The 19,187-nt window shown below is 43.3% G+C and overlaps 1 protein-coding gene across 1 annotated transcript; it reads right to left on the bottom strand.

The window, feature by feature from the left end:
- Positions 1-860: 860 nt before the first annotated feature.
- On the bottom strand, positions 861-17,605 carry METTL17 (methyltransferase like 17). Its single transcript, XM_077916980.1, has 13 exons — positions 17,452-17,605; positions 15,886-16,020; positions 15,539-15,635; positions 13,369-13,450; positions 10,937-11,010; positions 10,553-10,647; positions 8,885-8,955; positions 7,988-8,095; positions 7,191-7,259; positions 6,295-6,345; positions 2,637-2,729; positions 1,744-1,928; positions 861-1,337 (listed from the first exon to the last, which is right to left on the bottom strand). Exons 2-13 carry the CDS (start codon positions 16,010-16,012, stop codon positions 1,220-1,222), a joined length of 1,170 nt encoding a protein of 389 aa, XP_077773106.1. The 5' UTR covers positions 16,013-16,020; positions 17,452-17,605; the 3' UTR covers positions 861-1,219.
- Positions 17,606-19,187: the final 1,582 nt, after the last annotated feature.

Raw genomic sequence — 19,187 nt, 5'->3', positions numbered from 1 at the left:
AAGGAACTGAATCCAGGATCCCTCCTAGCCCTATTTTAAACCTCTAATTCCAGAGCTGAGAATGAAACCAAGAGTCAAGATCACACCCATCAGCCCTGGACCAAAACTAGAGATCTACCAGCTCCTTGTTTCAGACTCACCCCCACAAATTCCATTTAGAATCACATTCTTCCGCCCATGAGCCTGCCTTGAAAGAAAGGGAAAGGATCTCTGCTGCTTTGACATTCTTTATCCAGCCTGACTGTCCACGTTCTAAAGGAGAAATTCATCTGCACTAAGCCCCAGAGGCGGCTCCTCCCAGCCTAAAGGTGGCTTGTCTAGGGCAGTCCAGATAGTGCTGGACAACCACCCCCATCATCCCTGACCATGGGAGGCCGATGGACGTCTAATCTCCAGAGACTCACAGGTTCCCCATGCATAGGCAAGGCTTCCCATGCAATCCAGCTGCATTAAGCCTCCTACTGGGTTCCCATGAGAGTAACTGCACCAACAGGTTTACTCAGTCCCTTCAAACAGGGACTTTACCTAAGAACTAGCAGAAGCACTTTGCAATACTTTTTTTTTTTTTTTTTGCATGGGGCGAGATCTTTCTGGAAGTTTTCTCTCGTAACATTCCTCCTACGAATACAATACCAGGAAGAAGGTTTGGAGCTATCCTGTCCCACAATAAAGGGGTCTTGAACAGATAGATTTTAGAGAAGTGAGAACGGGGGAGGGATTTAAAGGTTCAACCCTGTACACCTTACCACCTGCAAAGGGGTAGCAGCAGAAACAGATACACCAGAGAGCTTGATGTTTTGTTTTCAGCCTGAAATCTGCACATCTCGGATAGAGAATATAGACTGGCCAAGCACCCCTGGTTAAATAGAAAATGACTCTTTGGAGTTTATGAATAAATATGCAGCCATGTAAGACCACAGCAAAAACAGATCTACATTAAATACATGTGCAGTGTGTCTCCAAGGAGCAGAAACAACATCCGTACGTTTAACACTGATATAAAACTGCCTGAAGCTTACTGAAACCTTCTGCTCTCTAAGATCCCACAGTTCCCCCACAAGGCTAGGAAGGCCTGGAAATGTGACTTGTGGCACCAGTTTATCCAACCAGCTCATGGATTCTAGAAAGCCATCTAGCATTTGTAAGCCAATCTGATGCAAGATGTCTCTTAGGATGTGGTACATGCTGGGATGAGGAGGGTGGCTGTACAGAGCTCCCATCAACGGTGATCTTCATCTGTGTCGCCTCTCTCTTCTCCCGAGTCTAGCTCGCTATCCAGGTTCAAAACAGGGAGGCGGTCTCCACATTCACAGTTCCGGGCACATCTGTAAATATCCCTGCAGGAGAGAATGATGGGTGAAGATGATCCCTACATGAGAGAGGGTGTAAAAACCTCTCCCTGTTTACATAACTCCACACCACGCATAATATTACAAACCTCTATTGTGTTACACACAAACATACACTTTACCGGCTATTTTTCTAAGCTAAAAGCCCCAAATGATATAATCTTTCTCAAAGGGAAGTTACTCCGGTGCCTTGATCACTCTTGCAGTTACTTTGTCCAGAGAATAAAAGTAGAATAGGACTATAACTGTTGAGTGACAAAGTATAACTTTGAATCTTGAAATAAAATTAAAATATTAGAAGTAGGGGGAAAGTCTACACCCAACATGCCACTAGAGAATGAATGAGAGTCTAGAACCAAGGCTCCTCCCACCTTTGGGAGAAGAGATCCAGTACCTGCCGTGTTTCTTCGAAGTAATCACTGCGTGCTGAAGGCTGCCATCGGGACAGCACAGGTGGACGTGGACATGGCGGGTACGGCAAAGGACAGGCTTTGTGATCCGAGGCCAGGGCTGCTCCAGTTCCCCCAATCCTCTGCGCAGAATCAGGTATGAGAATTTCTCCTCCTTCTTTGGTGGGTTCTGGAGGAAGACACAGAAGGTTGGGAAGGGGAAAATGGATCTCTGAAGAATAGAGTTTCCTACCCTCACTAACTAATTTGCTTCCCAGCCTTTGCTAAAGGGCAATCCAACTCTTGAAGTTGGTTTCATGTTGAATCAGGTGTGGATTAATTGAGCTGCCCGACTCCCTATCCGGTTCAGCATGCCAGCATTTCCCAGCCCTGATCCTTCAGGATGAGAGAGGTGACGGGAGAAGGGCAGGGTATTTGACAGATGCTGTTAATGGAGCCTAATAACATGCCTCTTTGCCCCATATCGTTCATGCACGGGAAAAGCGTCTATGTAACAAAAACAATACAAAACACATCACCGTGGACAAGTGAGCAGGTTTTTATTGGCACCCTGAGTGAGGACACAATTTGGCCCCCTCCCCACTCTTGCTTTCTGCTCTGTGCATGCTCTCAAGTGTGCTATGTCATAGTTTTGTGCCCCCGCTGTGCAGGGGAGCTGCCTGCATGCATGGTGACAACTATTAAAAGGGCTCAGTATGCTTTTTTGCAGTCTATAGGGTAGGGAAACATAGTTATGTTATACTGGAAATGAGGGAAGCTGAGCCAACAAGCCTATTACTTGTAACTACACAAACACCCCAAGCTGTTCAAACACAACGGGAGGTTGATCAATATACAACGTGGAAAAGCATTGCACGTGGAATAAGCAGAAACTCACCCAACTGAAAGGCAGCGGGAAATATGTCTGGGTGAAGTTACATGGCAGGATACGGTCTGGCGACAAACGAGGGCATGGCAAATGGTGCGGACACTGAGCATAATAGAGAAAGGGTAGAAATTATCTGTTAGTCTCAGGTTATGGTAGGGTTACTTATCTCTCTGGGAATAGAAGACAACCAAAATCTAATTTGCCCACAGGCCCCCCCAAATTAACAAGCCTTCGCATCCTATCTACTCCACATTGCTTTAAGTGGAAGAATTTATTAGACATGGTCCAGATGAAACAATCTCAGTCCAATAAGCCAAATGCACAGCCTGTTTCCTGCATCTCATTTCAAAACCTCTCGCGTTTCTTACACACTTGGTACAATTTAGATGCCGTGGTTTGTGTTCCATCCACTAAAACAGACTGCAAACCACAGTATTTTTTCCAAGGTTGCAAACGCGGCTTCAGCTAGGATGAAAAGGGAAATTGTGGTTTAACAAGCCCCATAAATACTGAATTCAAACACACAAGAGATGGGTAGAGGGAACTTGCAGAAACAGCACTCATTCTCAGTCTAAGAGACCTTGTTTTACCTTAGGGGTTGTTACTGGGACTCCCAAAACACATCAACCCTAGCCAACATGGCAAATGGGCTAGGATGATGGGAGCTGTAGTTCAGCAACATTTGGGGGGCATCATGTTGTTCATTCTTGGTTTATCCTACTGAGATGGTTATATCTGAACTACATATTAGCTTCCCACTACTCTCATGTATCTGTTTGACAGTTTTGGTACTGTTATTTATAATGTACATTTAAAACATTTCTAGACTGGCTTTCATTCAAAATCACAGGGCAGGTGTACAGCAACACCATTAAAAATCACAGCAATAAAAAACACATACAATATAAAACAAGTAACAATAATATATTCAAACCAAAACAGATAGGTTCCAGTTGCCAGAAGATGGGGTGGAAGGTTTTAAGAAAGCACCAAAGGTCGGTAGAAAACAATATAAACTGAAGGCCTTTGCGGATGATGTGGTATTGACATTACAGGAGCCAGTGCCTAGTACTAAAAGAGCTTTGGAATTAATTTCTGAGTTTGGTCGGGTGGCGGGATTTAAGTTAAACAAACAAAAAACCAAGGTTTTGGCAAAAAATTTGACACCTTTAGAAATAGATGGGTTTCAGAAGGAAACTGAATTAAACGTGGTTAAAAAAGTGAAATACCTGGGGGTTAACCTGACCGGGAAAAATTTGAATTTGTTTAAAGATAATTATGAAAAATGTTGGTCTGAAATCAAAAAGGACCTAGAAATCTGGTCAAGATTGAAACTTTCCTTGTTGGGAAGAATTGCAGCTGTTAAGATGAATGTATTGCCAAAAATGTTGTTTTTATTTCAGGCCCTGCAGATCGTGGACAGGGTGGAGTGTTTTGGAAAGTGGCAGAGGGACATAGCGAAGTTTGTCTGGCAGGGCAAAAAGCCCCGAATAAAATTTAAAATATTAACAGATGCAAAGGAAAGAGGGGGATTTGCCCTGCCGGACTTAAGGTTATACTATGAAGCTGCATCCTTCTGCTGGATGAAAGACTGGTTTTTGTTAGAAAACACCGATGTCCTAGATTTGGAAGGGTTTAACAATGCTTTCGGGTGGCATGCATATCTGTGGTATGACAAGGTAAAGTCTCATAAGCTATTTAAAAACCATATTGTCAGGAAATCTCTGTTTATTGTCTGGACTAAATACAAGGACTTACTTGAAAACAAGACTCCGAGGTGGTTGTCACCGATGGAGGCTAAGGCCATTAAGATTCTTAATATGGGGGGTGGCTGGGCAAAATACTGTGAAATAATTGAAAAAGTGGATGATACTTGGAGGCTGCAGAGTTTTGAAAAACTTAAAGGGAAGGTGCGAGACTGGTTTCATTACGCCCAAATTTTAGAAATTTTCAAAAAAGACAAAAAAATTGGCTTCCAGGTGGAAAAATCAAAACTAGAGTCAGAACTACTTGAACCTAAGACGAAAGTGCTTTCAAGAATGTACAATTTGTTGCTTAAATGGAATACTCAAGATGAGTTAGTTAAATCAGCCATGATAAAATGGGCACAAGACATCGGGTACAACATTATGTTTGAAGACTGGGAAAGGTTATGGACCACCAGTATGAAATTTACGGCATGTAGTGCCTTAAAAGAAAACATCATGAAAATGATATACAGGTGGTACATGACCCCAGTCAAATTGGCAAAGATATACCATTTGTCTGATAATAAATGTTGGAAATGCAAAGAGGCTGAGGGAACGTTCTTTCACCTTTGGTGGACATGCCCGAGGGTGAAGGCCTTTTGGGAAATGATTTATAACGAGCTGAAAAAGGTATTTAGATATACCTTTCAGAAGAAACCAGAGGCCTTCCTTTTGGGCATTGTGGGCCAGAGAGTGTTAAAGAAGGATAGGACTTTCTTTTTATATGCAACTACAGCAGCAAGAATTTTACTAGCTAAACACTGGAAGGCACAGGAATTACCCACACTGGAAGAGTGGCACACGCAACTGATGGACTATATGGAACTGGCTGAGATGACCGGCAGAATTCGAGACAGAGGAGAAGATGCAGTGGAAGAGGATTGGAGAAAATTTAAGGACTATTTACAAAAACATTATAAATTATTTGAATGTTGAGAATTTGCTAAGTTTTGAGGAAAACATGCTTCATTATTGAAATTCGGATATGATTATAATTGAGTTATGATTGAGAAAAGCTTAAATTTTTCAAAATCAATAATTAGATGAAAGTAGAATAATATACGAAACAAGGTAACAATTTGCTATATAACCTTTATTATAAAAATACAGAGATGGAGGAGGTGGGGAAGTCCAATGGATAATGAAAAAAGATTTGGAAGAAGGAGCTTTGTCTTTGCTTCTATTTGTTTTCTTTTCTTTCTTTTCTGTAAAAAACGGCTTTTGTTGAGTTATTGACAATGTATCTCGACCTTGGAAAACAAAGCAATAAAAAATATTTAAAAAAAAAAAAAATAAGAAAGCACCAAAGGGACATTAACCAGCTCCCTCCTTGGAGGTGGTGTCACAACAGAAAATGCCCTATCCCAATTACTGCAATGCAAAACCTGACCAACAGTACTTCACGATCTGATCTCTGTGACAGAGCAGCTCGATGTGGGAGAAGACGGTTCCTCGAGTAGTCTGGTCTCAAGTCGCTCAGGGCCCTCTATGTCAATACAAGAAGCTTACAACTGGCTCCGTTGTATACTGGCAGCCAGTGCAATTCTCAAGAGGAACATTAGCTGTGCTGCACCACATTCAGCAACCTAGCTGCAGCTTCCAGACCAGCCTCAAGGGCAGGCCCACATACAGTTCATTCCAGTAGTCCAGACTTGAAGTTAACAACAGGAACAACTATATCTGGCAACTCAGATGAAGATGGCAAAAGGTGCTCCTAAGCACTTCAGCAACGAAGACTGATTGTGGATCACTCCCAAACGAGGCACCTGTTCCTTTTGGGGGAGGGGAATACAATTCTGTCCAGAACAGGTAAATCACCTAATTCCTGGACCTAGGAACCATCCACAAGACCTCCTCCTTCTCAGGATTCAGCAGCTCCTTTTCACTCAATCTAGCTTCAGGAAAATTTCAAAACTCACCGGGGCAAAAACGGAAGGCTCTGTAGGATCATGAACCACTTCATCTGTGCCCTACAGAAGATGGATGGTGGTAGAGAAACATAATTCATTTAAACAGTCACGCATGTCATTCTCACAGTCCTTCCTCGGTCATGGGCAAGGAAGCTAAATATTGAGGAAAATACAGGGGCCAGAGGTCGAGCAGGTGCAGCCACCACAGGAACAGGCCTATCAACTTGTTTAAAAGTTCAGGCCCATTTGAAATGGAGACAAGCCTAAATGCCTGCTACAATTATGGGGTGGGTGGGAATGAACTTTCCTTCTTTAATTAAAATTGGATTTTTAACTATCTGTGCAAATAAGAGTGGCAATCTGGAGAAGTTTTGTTAATTAGCAGAGCTTGAGGTTAAAGGTCTTCAAGAGGGAAATTATGAATCTTAAACTCATTAATTACAGTCCACGCTCCAGAGAAAAACTTTGGGGAAGACATAAAGCAATCATCAGACTAAGGGAAGGAGGCTAACGTGTTTCCTGGCACGATACCCCTTTTTAAACAATCGTTTTATTTCAGGGGTCACCAACACAGCACCCATGGGGGTAACAGCACCCTTGATGTCTTCTTCTGGTGCCCACACTCACAGCCCCCCTTGGTTATGAGGCCATCACCTTTTGTCCCATGGAGAGTATGCAGAACTGGAAGGGGAAGGTGGAAGAATGACACTCATTCCCACTTGCTCACTCAGCACTTTTAAAAGCTATGTGTATGCGCGCACACACATTTTCTATCCCTGGGGAGCAGGAAGAAGTCAGGGGTTGTACCCCCAGCATTTGCTCGCAGGTCTAAAAAGGCTGTCAACTCCTCTTTTATAGCCTGCGTGCATTTCTTTAAAGGACACAAACACAGAGAAATGCCTCACCTTTAATATAAGATCCCGGGCTTCCATGAGCATCTGATGACCTTCTTTGGTCCCATTCTCTACCAGAACCTGGGGAAATGAAGGCAAGGGAGAGACTGTACACTGGGTGGTGCTGAGCAACAGCCTCACCCCCATTCCCAAACAAGAGCAGGCTTCTGCAGTGCATGGAATGCAAGGGAAAGTTGTTACTATCTATAGCACCACCAGTGGGCAAGGCACTTTGCCAAGTACATGAGTAGAAATCTCTGTCCCAGGGAGCTTACAATATTAAGATTTTATATAGAGGAAGCAGGTGTCTCCACTTTCTGCTGCTCTCTCAGCACCATGACTTGGTGATCCACAACAGCAGCTCACAGAGTTTCCTCTGAGTTGCCCTAACAATCAGGAGCCCCTTTTTCATTCAATGTACAGAGGAATCCAGGTCACAGTTAGAGAAAGAGAGAGAACTGCAGAGACGATAGAAATTGCATATCCCCCTCCATTTACTGGAGCCAATAGGAGCTCCACACACCCTCACCTCTAATTATGGTGAGATTGTAATATGTGTGCAGGGTACAAATAGGTAGCTTTCTCCAAGTCTTACTGCAATACAGGGAGTGAGGGCAGAGAGGAGGCAAGGATATGCTGCAGGATGGGTAGGGAGGCCGTATGGGCCACACCCAGTTATTCCCCATCCCTGGAACAGAAAAATGGAAGGCAAGGTTAACAGGGAAGGTATATGTGGTTGCTTCAGTTGCATGTATTTAGGGGGAGAAACACAGTATCAGATGGGTAAGGTAAGCTGTTTGTCCACTTACCAAAAAGCCACCTGTCTTTCTCCAGAGTGTCTGCACTGTCTCCACTCTCTGAGCATAACTTTGGAGTTCGTTGAGTGAGAAAGCAGAAACCACAAGGTCAAATTTCACCTGCATGTGGAGCAACGGGAGAGAAAAAGATGGGGCTGGAATATGTAGGAACAGTGTATTCAATTACAAATTTTAGGGTCTTTTAAAAAAGAAAGGGAAAAGGCCGAAAGTTTAATTTAGAGCCGGTGTGGACAACTTCTGCAGTGTAACAGTCAAGCTCTTGGACTTAAGACCGGGAAGATCAGTCCATTCTCTGCTCTGCCATGAAGTTTCCCGGGTGACTGTGACAAAGGTACACTCTCAGCTTAACCTACTTCACAGGGCAATGACCCAACAGGTGGTGGCTGGCAGCAGTTGGGGAGGGCAGAAGAGGCCTCTGTATAATGGATATTTTTAAGGGCCCTCTGTAACAGATACATTGTGGATTTGGTGGAAGTAGCAGAAGACGTGAAAAATTCCTCCCATGAACTTCCTTATGGCTCAAGCCATTGGTATTATTCGAGAAAATCTCTGATTATTCTTAAGTGTGGCAAAAGTTGGCCACTTGCAGGGTTTTTTAAATGGAAAATTTACACAGCATAAGTAGTATTTAAAAACAAACTCGTTTGAAGACCATTTCCAATCATTAAGCCTGGGGAATGGGAGGGGGAACCTGTTTAGATGTGGAAGTTAACCAGTTCAAGTGGGAAATCCTTGTGGGATTCTGGAAAATACACAATGGCACCCAGTCAACAGAACAACAGGGGACTGTAGGCACCTGAATGCAGATTTAACGAGACCCCCTGGGACTCATCCTGCTCTGAGTGCAGCTCCCATTGGGAGGAAAATAAGATGATGAGTTATTATTACCTTTGGTGAGACTGGGAGGAACTGCCGAAAGTAGACTCCTGGGATGCAGAGATTCTTCTCCTCAGAAATGCCTGGGTAGTTATTATTTTAAAAAAACAACAACCATAAACAAAGGTAGAAACATGGAGAGGTTTGTGGGAGCTCAAATACAACAGGCGAAGTGCTATAACTCAGTGAGTAGAATGTACGTTTTGCATGCAAAAGCTGCTAAGCTCAATCCCTGATATTCCCAGGTAGGGCTGGGAGAGACTCCTGCTGAAACCCTGGAGAGCGACTGCCAGCCAGGGTCTACAGTAGTGAGAAAGATGGACCAATGGCCTGACCCTGTATAATAATAATAATAATAATAATAATAATAATAATAATTCATAATAATTTGTTACTTATACCCCACCCATCTGGTCGGGCCTCCCCACCCACTCTGGTTGGCTTCCAACAGGATATTAAAAACACAATAAAAGATCAAACATGAAAAACTTCCCTAAACAGGGCTGCCTTGAGATGTCTTCTAAAAGTCAGATAGCTATTTCCTTGACATCTGATGGGAGGGTGTTCCACAGGGCGGCCGCCACTACCAAAAAGGCCCTCTGCCTAGTTCCCTGTAACCTCACTTCTTGCAGCAAGGGAACTGCCAGAAAGCCCTTGGAGCTGGACCTCAGTGTCCAGGCTGAACGATGGGGGTGGAGATGCTCCTTCAGGTATATGGGGCCAAGGCCATTTAGGGCTTTAAAGGTCAGCACCAATACAGTGGTACCTCGCAAGACGAATGCCTCGCAAGACAAAAAACTCGCAAGACGAAAGGGTTTTTGGTTTTTTGAGTTGCTTCGCAAGACGATTTTCCCTATGGGCTTGCTTCGCAAGACGGAAACGTCTTGCAAGTTTGTTTCCTTTTTCTTAACACCGTTAATACAGTTGCGACTTGACTTCGAGGAGCAACTCATAGAACGCGGTGTGGTAGCCTTTTTTGAGGTTTTTAAAGACTTTGGTGATTTTTGAAGCTTTTCCAAAACTTTCCCGACACCGTGCTTCGCAAGACGAAAAAAATCGCAAGACGACAAAACTCGCCAAACGAATCAATTTCGTCTTGCGAGGCACCACTGTACCTTGAATTATGCTTGGAAACGTACTGGGAGCCAATGTAGGTCTTTCAGGACCGGTGCTATATGGTCTCAGCAGCTGTTCCCAGTCACCAGTCTAGCTGCCACATTCTGGATTAGTTGTAGTTTCCGGGTCACCTTCAAAGGTAGCCCCACGTAGAGCGCGTTGCAGTAGTCCAAGTGGAAGATAACCAGAGCATTCACCACTCTGGCGAAACAGTCTGCGGGCAAGTAGGGTCTCAGCCTGCGTACCAGATGGAACAGTTTCTTATGCTCCCATGATTCTAGTGGCAATGGGTGGAAATTGCAATATGGAAAGGGTCTGAAGCCATACGGCCCAGACGGAGGTTTGATGCTAAAAGAGTAGGGTTACATTGAACTGGCCTGTGCAAATCACAACAAAAGGACAAAGGGGCAGAGCTTCCCTTCATTTCAATGGTCCCTGCATATAATTTCCCCATTCATTGGGCATCTGGCGTCCTACCTATTAATCAAGGACGGGGCGGGGGGTGTATTCCACTGGCATGATACGGCTCGAAGTTCTCCACATAACACCACTCACAACTCTCACCTTTCATCAGCCTCTCAGCTAAGGCTAACATTGAAGCCGAACTGTCAATGTTCATGTACTCGTTGATACTCTTGCCCCAGATGCCGTGTGCTGCCCTAAAGTGAAGGGGAAGGAGAGGAAAGAAAGGAGCAGGGTGGCACGTCTATGAATGGTCTCTTCTAAAAGATTTGAGCTGCTGGGATGGGAAGACTGCTGGACCAGGGATAAAGAACCTGTGGCCCTCCAGATACTGGAATACAGCTACTTCTATTCTTGACCTCTAAGCTGCTGGCTGATGGGAGTTAAGAGTCCAGCAGCAGGAGGGCCACAGGTTCCCCACCCCTATTTACATCAATATTTCCCTCCCTCCCTCAATGCTGCTCAGGAATTGACATGGTTTCTCACCAGGTGACAGCGCCTGTTCCTGAGCCAAAATCCAACAGGGTGCGCGGCTCAAAGTCTGAGACTCTCTTCTGGATCTGAAGGAGGCAAAAAGAGAAATTGATTCGTAAACCAAGGAATGCTGTCAATTGAACATACATATGAACCTTTCCAAAAAAAACAGGGTCCTTTTTGTTGGGGATAATTCAGACGGAAATTCCCAAGTGTTAAAAAAGACTATTTATGTATGCTACTACTGCAGCCCATGTTTTGTTAGCCCAAAAATGGAAAACGAGAGAGGTCCCAACCAAAGAAGAATGGCAACTTAAAACAGATGGAATATACACAGCTTGCGGATAGAATAAGAAGAATGCATGTTTAAAGAAGACTGGAAAATGTTTACTGAATATATGGGTGAAAATTGTGTTCATTTAAAAACACTGGTAGCATTAAAATAAATTCAACAGTGTAAATAAGTTTTGATGGATGTAATCCATTGATTACAATGGTTTAGTTCATGTAAAATATGCAGGGATGTATGGTATGCAAAATGAACCATGGACAGGGAAGAAGGGAAGCCTTTGATTTAAGGTTGTTTAAATGAATATTTTGAAATGTAATTTAGAAAATTTAATAAAAATTATATACAAAAAAATAAAAAACATATGACCCCGTTCTCCATTTGAAAGTAGGGTACGGTATTTACAAATGCACCCTGCAGTGCGATAACAATCACTTTAAAAGCAACACCAAAGTAATTAACTATACAAAAACAAAACAGGATGGCATTCAACCAAGTTTTACTCAAGAGCAGGCCTACTAAAATTAATGGACCTAATGTATATCAATTTCTAGGGGTCTACACTGCGGAAAGCTTAGCGGAATACCACACAGCCCAAAAAGTTTTCATATACCTAGAAATTCAAAAGGAATGTTGCAAACCTTACAGAAAACACTTGCTTTGCACTGCCACAGCAGGGAGAGTGTACAAAGCAACTTTGATCACCTAACTCAGGGGTCTGCAACCTGCGGCTCCGGAGCCGCATGTGGCTCTTTTACATCTTTGCCGCGGCTCTGGGGCGGATACTAGCGAGGGGAGGAGGCGCATTGTGCGCCCCGACACTCCTCACTGTGGCAGGCGCTGTACTGGCTGTGACGTTGCATGGGGGCGGTGCGTGCATTAGTCACGCACCGTCCCGACGTCACCTTCCTGCCCGCTGTCAGATCGCGGCTCCGGAGATATATTTGTTTTAAATGTTGCAATGGTTTTGCGGCTCCCAGTTGTTGTTTTTTCTTTGGAAACGGGTCCAAGTGGCTCTTTTTGTCTTAAAGGTTGCAGACCCCTGACCTATCTGAAGCTGGTGCACGGGCTAATAGAGCGAGCAGAAGCCAATCAGGTATGAGAGTCTCAGGTTATGAATCATACTAAATAATGCTAGCCTACCTTATAGGGCTGTTGTTAACCATTACAGAAACAATGCAGGTGAAGCAATTTGGTCATTTAATGGGCAGTGTATAAATCAATGATGGGGACTGTCAGTCCTGGGGCCTTTCTCCATTTGCTCCCCAGGACTCTCACACCACATGACAAATAATACCCTCCTTGATTGTTGTTAACTTGGCTGGAATGTGCCCTTGAACTGCAATAATGGCTCCTGCTAACCAGGGTGGAGGACAGAGGTGTGTGCATGTGGATGCGTATAGAAACGAGCCTATTGAACAAAGGGAAACTTTTTGTTTCCTGATATGCATACTTTTGCCTCTCTCACCCTATCCACTGTCATTTGGCCCCCAGAAGGTCAACAAGAATGAAATACTGACCACAGGCTCAGAAAGCATTTGTACAAGGGACAAGGAAACCAAGCCATATCTATTTTATTCATTTCCTGTATTTTTAATTCTGTTTGCAGAGGCAAATTACTGTTTGCCAAATTCGCTCATACCAATTGGCAGGGTGGGGGTGGGGCGTTTGCAAACCGTCTTACAACCCGGAAAATAAAAAGGCAAGACGTATGAGGAAGAGGTGCTGAGGGAAAATGTAGAGAGGGACGATCTGTTATTCAAGGCTAGGACAAAGTGGTGCCCCATAGCAAGGCATTTGTATGCAGCTCAGGTCGGGCTGATCTTTTGAAACTATTCATGGCTCCTGTTCCTTTGGGCCAATGGATGGGGGGAGAATCCCTCTGGTTTTTGGTTTTGTTTACATAAAGGTAAGACCAGAAGACCCCAACAAAGCAAATCCTTTGCTCAAAGGGGATGAGAACCTGGGGCTCTCATATCTAAATAATGCTACACTAGCCCCAGGCCTGAATAATCCGGAGTTTTACCACATGAATGTTTGTTGGTAGTGTTTTAACTACTACTAAATTATTAGCCACCAATTTATTTTGAACATGTAGTACACAGCCATCTTCTCACCCTGCTCCACCCACTAAAAACTTGAAACGTCAACTCACTTCATGGAAAGCTCGGGTCACGGCTGCAAAAACCCCGTCCATCCGGGCTGCCATGTATATAAAGCTGAGCTCTTCAGTGTACCTAGCAAAAGACAAACCACATAACCAAGTCAGCAAGGAGCAGAATTCTCACAGCCTGTGCCACTGAGAGAAAAGGGAAAGAACTGCACCACAAAAAAGGGCTGAGCGAGAGCTCCCCGCTGGTCTACATTGTGTAATGAGTCGTATCTGCTCTACTACTGCTTCTTGCTATTGACTTATCCCTGTTACAATAAAGAGCCGGGTGTCTTCTGCAGGCTGGCCAAATTTAATTCAACCTTCTGAGAATCTCACTTTCCATTTAAGTGACAATGAACAATCCTCTAGTTCTTAGTGTTAAGACAAGATCTGAACAGAGGCGGGTGTGAGTCGCAAAAGGCAGGCAACAGCAAAAAAAAGTATACATAAAATATTTGGATACGGATTTGGTAGCATATAGTCGTCAAAAGAGCAGATCAGGACCATGGCCCATCTGGTCCAGCCTTCTGCTCCCATAATGGCAAACTAGATTATTGTGCAAAGCCCACAAGCAGGAAATGAGGGTGATAGCCCTATTCTGCTTGCAGCTGATATTCAGACCCACTTTACCTCTGGCACTAGAAGCAGTAAACATACATTTGCATAGTAGCCACCAACAGACAGTGCTACTCTTCATAAATTTATCTAAAGCCATTTAAGAATGCATGTCCATTCTTTGCTGTAAGTTTGCTGTAGATTACTGTTTGGAATAAGTCACGTAAGTTTGCTGTAGATTACTGTTTGGAATAAGTCACCAGACAAAAGCCCTATCACACTCCCTCCTCCGTTTTTTCTACTCTGAGGGGGCCTTATTCATCCCTGCAGCCTTGAAAGTGTATAGTATCAAAGTGATGGCCACAATGGCCTATGCTGCACCTTTATGGGCTGCCTTTGCAAATCTCTCACCTTTAGAGTCACTTCAAAGCCAATTCTTACGCCGACTTCTAAAATTACCAACATGCGTAAGTAATGCGGCTATCCGCTTAGAAATGAAGATCCCCTCAGTGGAGTTAGTTATATGGAGGAGAGTTTTGATTTATTGGATATCCCTATGGCATAAACTCCCGAACCACTATCTCATTCAATGCATGTGGCGAGATGACTTCACCAATTTGTGGTCAGGAAAAATCCATGCCAAATTGCTGTCCTATGAGATCTCACCCACTGAATTGCTCAAACTGGATCTAAATGTGGCAAAAAGGTGTATAAATCAAAGGCTGGATGATGTGGAGCTATACCAAAATTTCGTAGCTGGTGGTGGAGTCTGCTCGCCGTTAAATTTCGGCATAACCCCTATCTACCGTGCTCCGTCCTACTTAACATCGCTTACGGCCGCGTCTCACCGATATGCCTTCATTAGAGCTAGGTTTAATGTCTTTCCAACAAACGTGCTGAGACATAGATTCACTAAAGGCCAAGTCCCTCCAATGTGTGCGTGTGAAATGAAAACATCTGAATCTCTACATCATGTTATGCTTATCTGCCCTTTGTACAGTTCAGCCCGTGCCAGTATACTAAACTCCATAATCCAGCCTATGGCTGACAAATCAGTAGACCTACAGCTAGCCTGGGTTCTTCAAGATGTGGATCCTTATACTACCCTACAGGTTGCTAAATTCCTAACAGCCGTCCTCTCGTACAAGAGACGGAATGGAATGTTAGCTGATTATTGATAGTTATAAGAATTTTCTATAATTACATCAGATATTGATTTTAGTGTAGTGCCTAAATTTTTTTAATCTTAATCTTAAACTTTTCTATGAATGGCTAATATCTGTCCTCTGAGTTGAGAACTGTGTTATACTACTTGTGGCTTGTACGAGTCCACTGTTTTATTTGATTTGATTTGTTTTTATTTGTTTTGTTGTGTGGTGTTGTGTTGTGTTTCATGATGGGCGTAAAGCCGAATAAACATTTTGATTTGATTTGATTTGGAATAAGTCACCATATTGATTCTCTGTATTTAGAACGTGAAACAAAAGGCTCTGCAATAAAAGAAGGGCTTTATCTGCCAGTCTGCATTCAGTAATATGAGATGGCATGCTATGTTCACACCAAATCTTCCCAAGAGAATCAGGTCCTTGGTTTCTGGCAAGGTCCCCAGGACACTCACTTCAGCTCCTCCCAGTGGTAAGTTGCTTTTCGGAGGGCATCCAAGACCTTTTTCTGCAGCTTCGCCTCGGCTTCCTCATCCAGAGGGCCCGTGGCATCTGAGACAGAAGAAATCGAATTATTTTATTTAACTCCACTCTTCTCCCACACTAGTATCAATCATTATTCAACCCCCTTTCTCCCACCCACCCCCATGCAGCAACATGTAAGGTAAGTTAGGCTAAAAGAGTGTGACTAGCTCAAGATCGCCCAGCAGGTTACATGGCTAATTTGGGAACAGCATCATATCCTCACTCTCTGGGAACAGGTATTGTCTCCTCCACAACTACCCCACAAATCTGCACTCACTTTTCTTCTCCCGAAATTTCTGCTCCAATTCATGAGCCTTCCTGCGCAGATCTGCAGCCTCCAGGGGGCGTTTGCGGCTCCACAGGTAGTTGGTGAGGGCCTTGGTTTGTTGCTCCAGATTCCGCATGGAGGATTCTGGGGGAAACGAAAAGCTAGTCAGGGTAGGGGCACCTACAGCAGCTCTCACTTGAAGACCCAAAACACTTTCTCAGATTGTTATGATGCTATCAACATGCAGGGAACTTTCTTATCGGGGAAGAGCAACATGTAGTTAAGTACATCCCCCCCAAAATCTGCAGCAGATAAACAAGGGGTTTTGAATTATAAGTATTTAATAGAAGCAGAAACAAAACAGAAGTCTTTTGCTCCCCAATCCAGTCTGTATGAATCCTTGATCTGTCACCAACTCAAAATGTAGATGTGTACAGTCATACCTCGTGTTGCGTTCCGCTCTTGTTACGGACTTTCAGCTTACGAACATGGCAAACCCAAAAGGGTTTACTTCCAGGTTTGCCACCCGTGCAAGCGAAAAAGCGATCTGTGCGCTTCACGCATGCGCAGAAGTGCTCGATTGCGCTGCACACATGTGCAGAAGTGGCACTCTAGTTGCAGACTTTTCGGGGTGCAAATGGCACCCTGAAACAGTTTAAGTCCGTAACTAGAGGTTCAACTGTACTTGCACAACAAGGGTGGGGAAGCACTTAATTATTTATTGATTTAAGGAATGTATACCTTGCTTTTCCCAATGTGGGTCTCCAGGAAGCTTACAGTTATAAAATATACCATGTACAAAATTAAAAACATAAATGAAGGCTTCAAATGTTTAAAACATCAATAATTTAAAATCTAAAAGGAAAAGGAAAACATCTGAGAAGCATTCATGGTGCAAAGGCCTCCTGAAACAGAAGAGTTTTGACTAAGCAACTGAAACTCAGTAGGGATGGTGCCTGTCTAACTTTTTGCAAGAGGGAGTTGCACAGAGTTAGGCCCACAACACTTGAAGGCTTAACTCCTCATTGATACAAGTCCAAATCCCCGCACCTCCTTGAGGAATAAGCTACAAAATATTATCTTTATCATTGTTGTTGTTTATTAATGCAGATGAATTATATCCTGCATTTCCGATACATTTGCACTGCTCAGAGGAGCAATACAATAAAAAGCAATCACTGCACATGTGTGTATATGTGTATACTCTCTCTCTCTCTCTCTCTAACACCAAAATAAGAAAACGAAGTCCCAAGGACCATTCCCTCTTCAAAGCTAGGAGACCTGTAGTCCTCCAGAGTTTACAGGTCCACAACTCTCATTTCTGACTATTGTCTGTGTTGATTGGGAGTTGTAGTCCACCACACGCTGGAGGGTCATGTATTCTCCAGCCCCGATATACAAAATCACGGGACCAAGAAAACAACAATAGATTATTACAAAATAATTCTTTAACTCTGGAGTTGGGAAGAGTGAATCCAGCCCACCCAACAAATCTATGAAGTGCATATGAGTCCACTACCCTTCATCCCCTGCCCCACATATCACAGAGTGTCATTGTTAATGGGTTTTACTTACCAGTTACTAGAAAGTGAGCTACTTCTACCAGTTCAGGAGAAAGCCTAACATTTTTGAGATGGAGGATGCCCGGGTGCTGGCGATGTGGAATTTTGCCCAAGAAATCGGAAGAATTATCTACTTGGGAGACCTTGGGTATGACAGTAGCCAGGCCCTGAGGGTAGACAAACAGGAAAAAGGGCTAGTTATGAGACCCAAAGACATGTTCACAGCCAGGCAGAACTACAGCAGTGCTACAAACTGAGATATGAAAGACAGGAGCTAAATGGCACCTTAAAACTAGGTTATGGGCACAACAACGGAATGTCTAGGAACTTTTTAAAAACAAGAATACAAAGCTGAAAATGAATGAACGGTCTAGTCCTCACCCTGCCCACCCCCACTAATATTCCCCAGAATAGCTGGAAGTGGGAGACAGAAAAAGGTCCTCCTTTCCTTCCACTCTGCAATTTAAATCTGAAATCTCAGGCTCAGTACTAAACTCAGAAATGGCTCGTGCTAATGAAATTCCCTGTCGCAAAATGCGCCTAGAACAATGGTAGTTTTGAACACTGAACTATAGGGAGGAATGCAGGTTTATGCGGCCAAGGAAAGTAGTAGGACAACATTGCTAAGCTAGAGAGGCCCAATCCAGCATGTCTTTGCCAAACAGTGACCATCCACATCCCTAAGCAGCTCAGAGAAACAAACTTGCTAGTCTTCAAAACAATTTTAATTGTTTGCTTTTATGCATTTCACAATGTTTTCTTTTATTCATAGAAATGTATCTATGTCACCATATCATAAAGTATCAGGGCAACAATAAAAAACACTATGGGGGGGGCAGAAATATTAAAAATCATCAGAATGTCTGTCTAATTAGAGTTGCAAAGCTATGTTGGCATAAAACAATTTTGCTGCTGTCGTAAGCTGCTTTGATAATAATAGTAATAATAATTTATCTATACCCTGCCCATATCTTTGAGTGGAAAAGATACATACAATACATACACACACAGAGAGAAAGAGAAGATAAATGTAAACAAATAAGACTAGCATGGCATAAATAACCACCAGGTGGAAGTATGAACTTCATCATTTCCAAGTGTGGGGAGAGTGGTGGGCTAACAAACAAGTCACAGAGTCAAAGATTGGGGGTTGAACATTTGTGTCTTATCCATTTGCAAGCTGCTTTGAGATTGTATGAATTTTACATACATTTCACGAAACAAACGAACAAAATAAAACCAAGCAGAATCCAGAGCAAGTCAAGCGGTGCCCCAAAAGAATAAAAATAACCACAGTTATTGATGGATTCACATTTTAGTTAAGGCTGGTCTTCATTGTCACCACTATTATTATTGCAATTATTAAGGCTGCATGCAATTTCATAACATTTGCATGCTGCTGGGTTGCTTTAACCCCCCCCCCCAAAAAAAAATAATCATCCTCAAAGCGGCTTTTCAAAAAGAGAATGAAGAAATAAAATTATTAGTGGAACCAATTAAAAGCACGCCCCCCCAAAAAAAAAATTTCCCGAAAACCAGAAATAAACTAAAAAATACACCAGCATTTTAGGTTTGTCTGGGTCGACACTGAGGCGGGTTAACAACCTGAGAGCATCACATTCTCCTATAAGCCACAGTTCAGGAACGGCTGACCACCCGCAAATTAATGGCACGGGCTACCTAATAAACTCAAGCCTAAAGAAAGCCTGGAAATGCAAAGTTTACAGCGCCCCCAGCCCTCTCGCGGAT

The sequence above is a fragment of the Podarcis muralis genome, chromosome 13 (genome assembly GCF_964188315.1).
Source record: "Podarcis muralis chromosome 13, rPodMur119.hap1.1, whole genome shotgun sequence".
NCBI lineage: Eukaryota > Metazoa > Chordata > Lepidosauria > Squamata > Lacertidae > Podarcis > Podarcis muralis.
The sequence above is the reverse complement of the archived record's forward strand: the minus strand, read 5'-3'. Positions and strand labels throughout refer to the sequence as shown.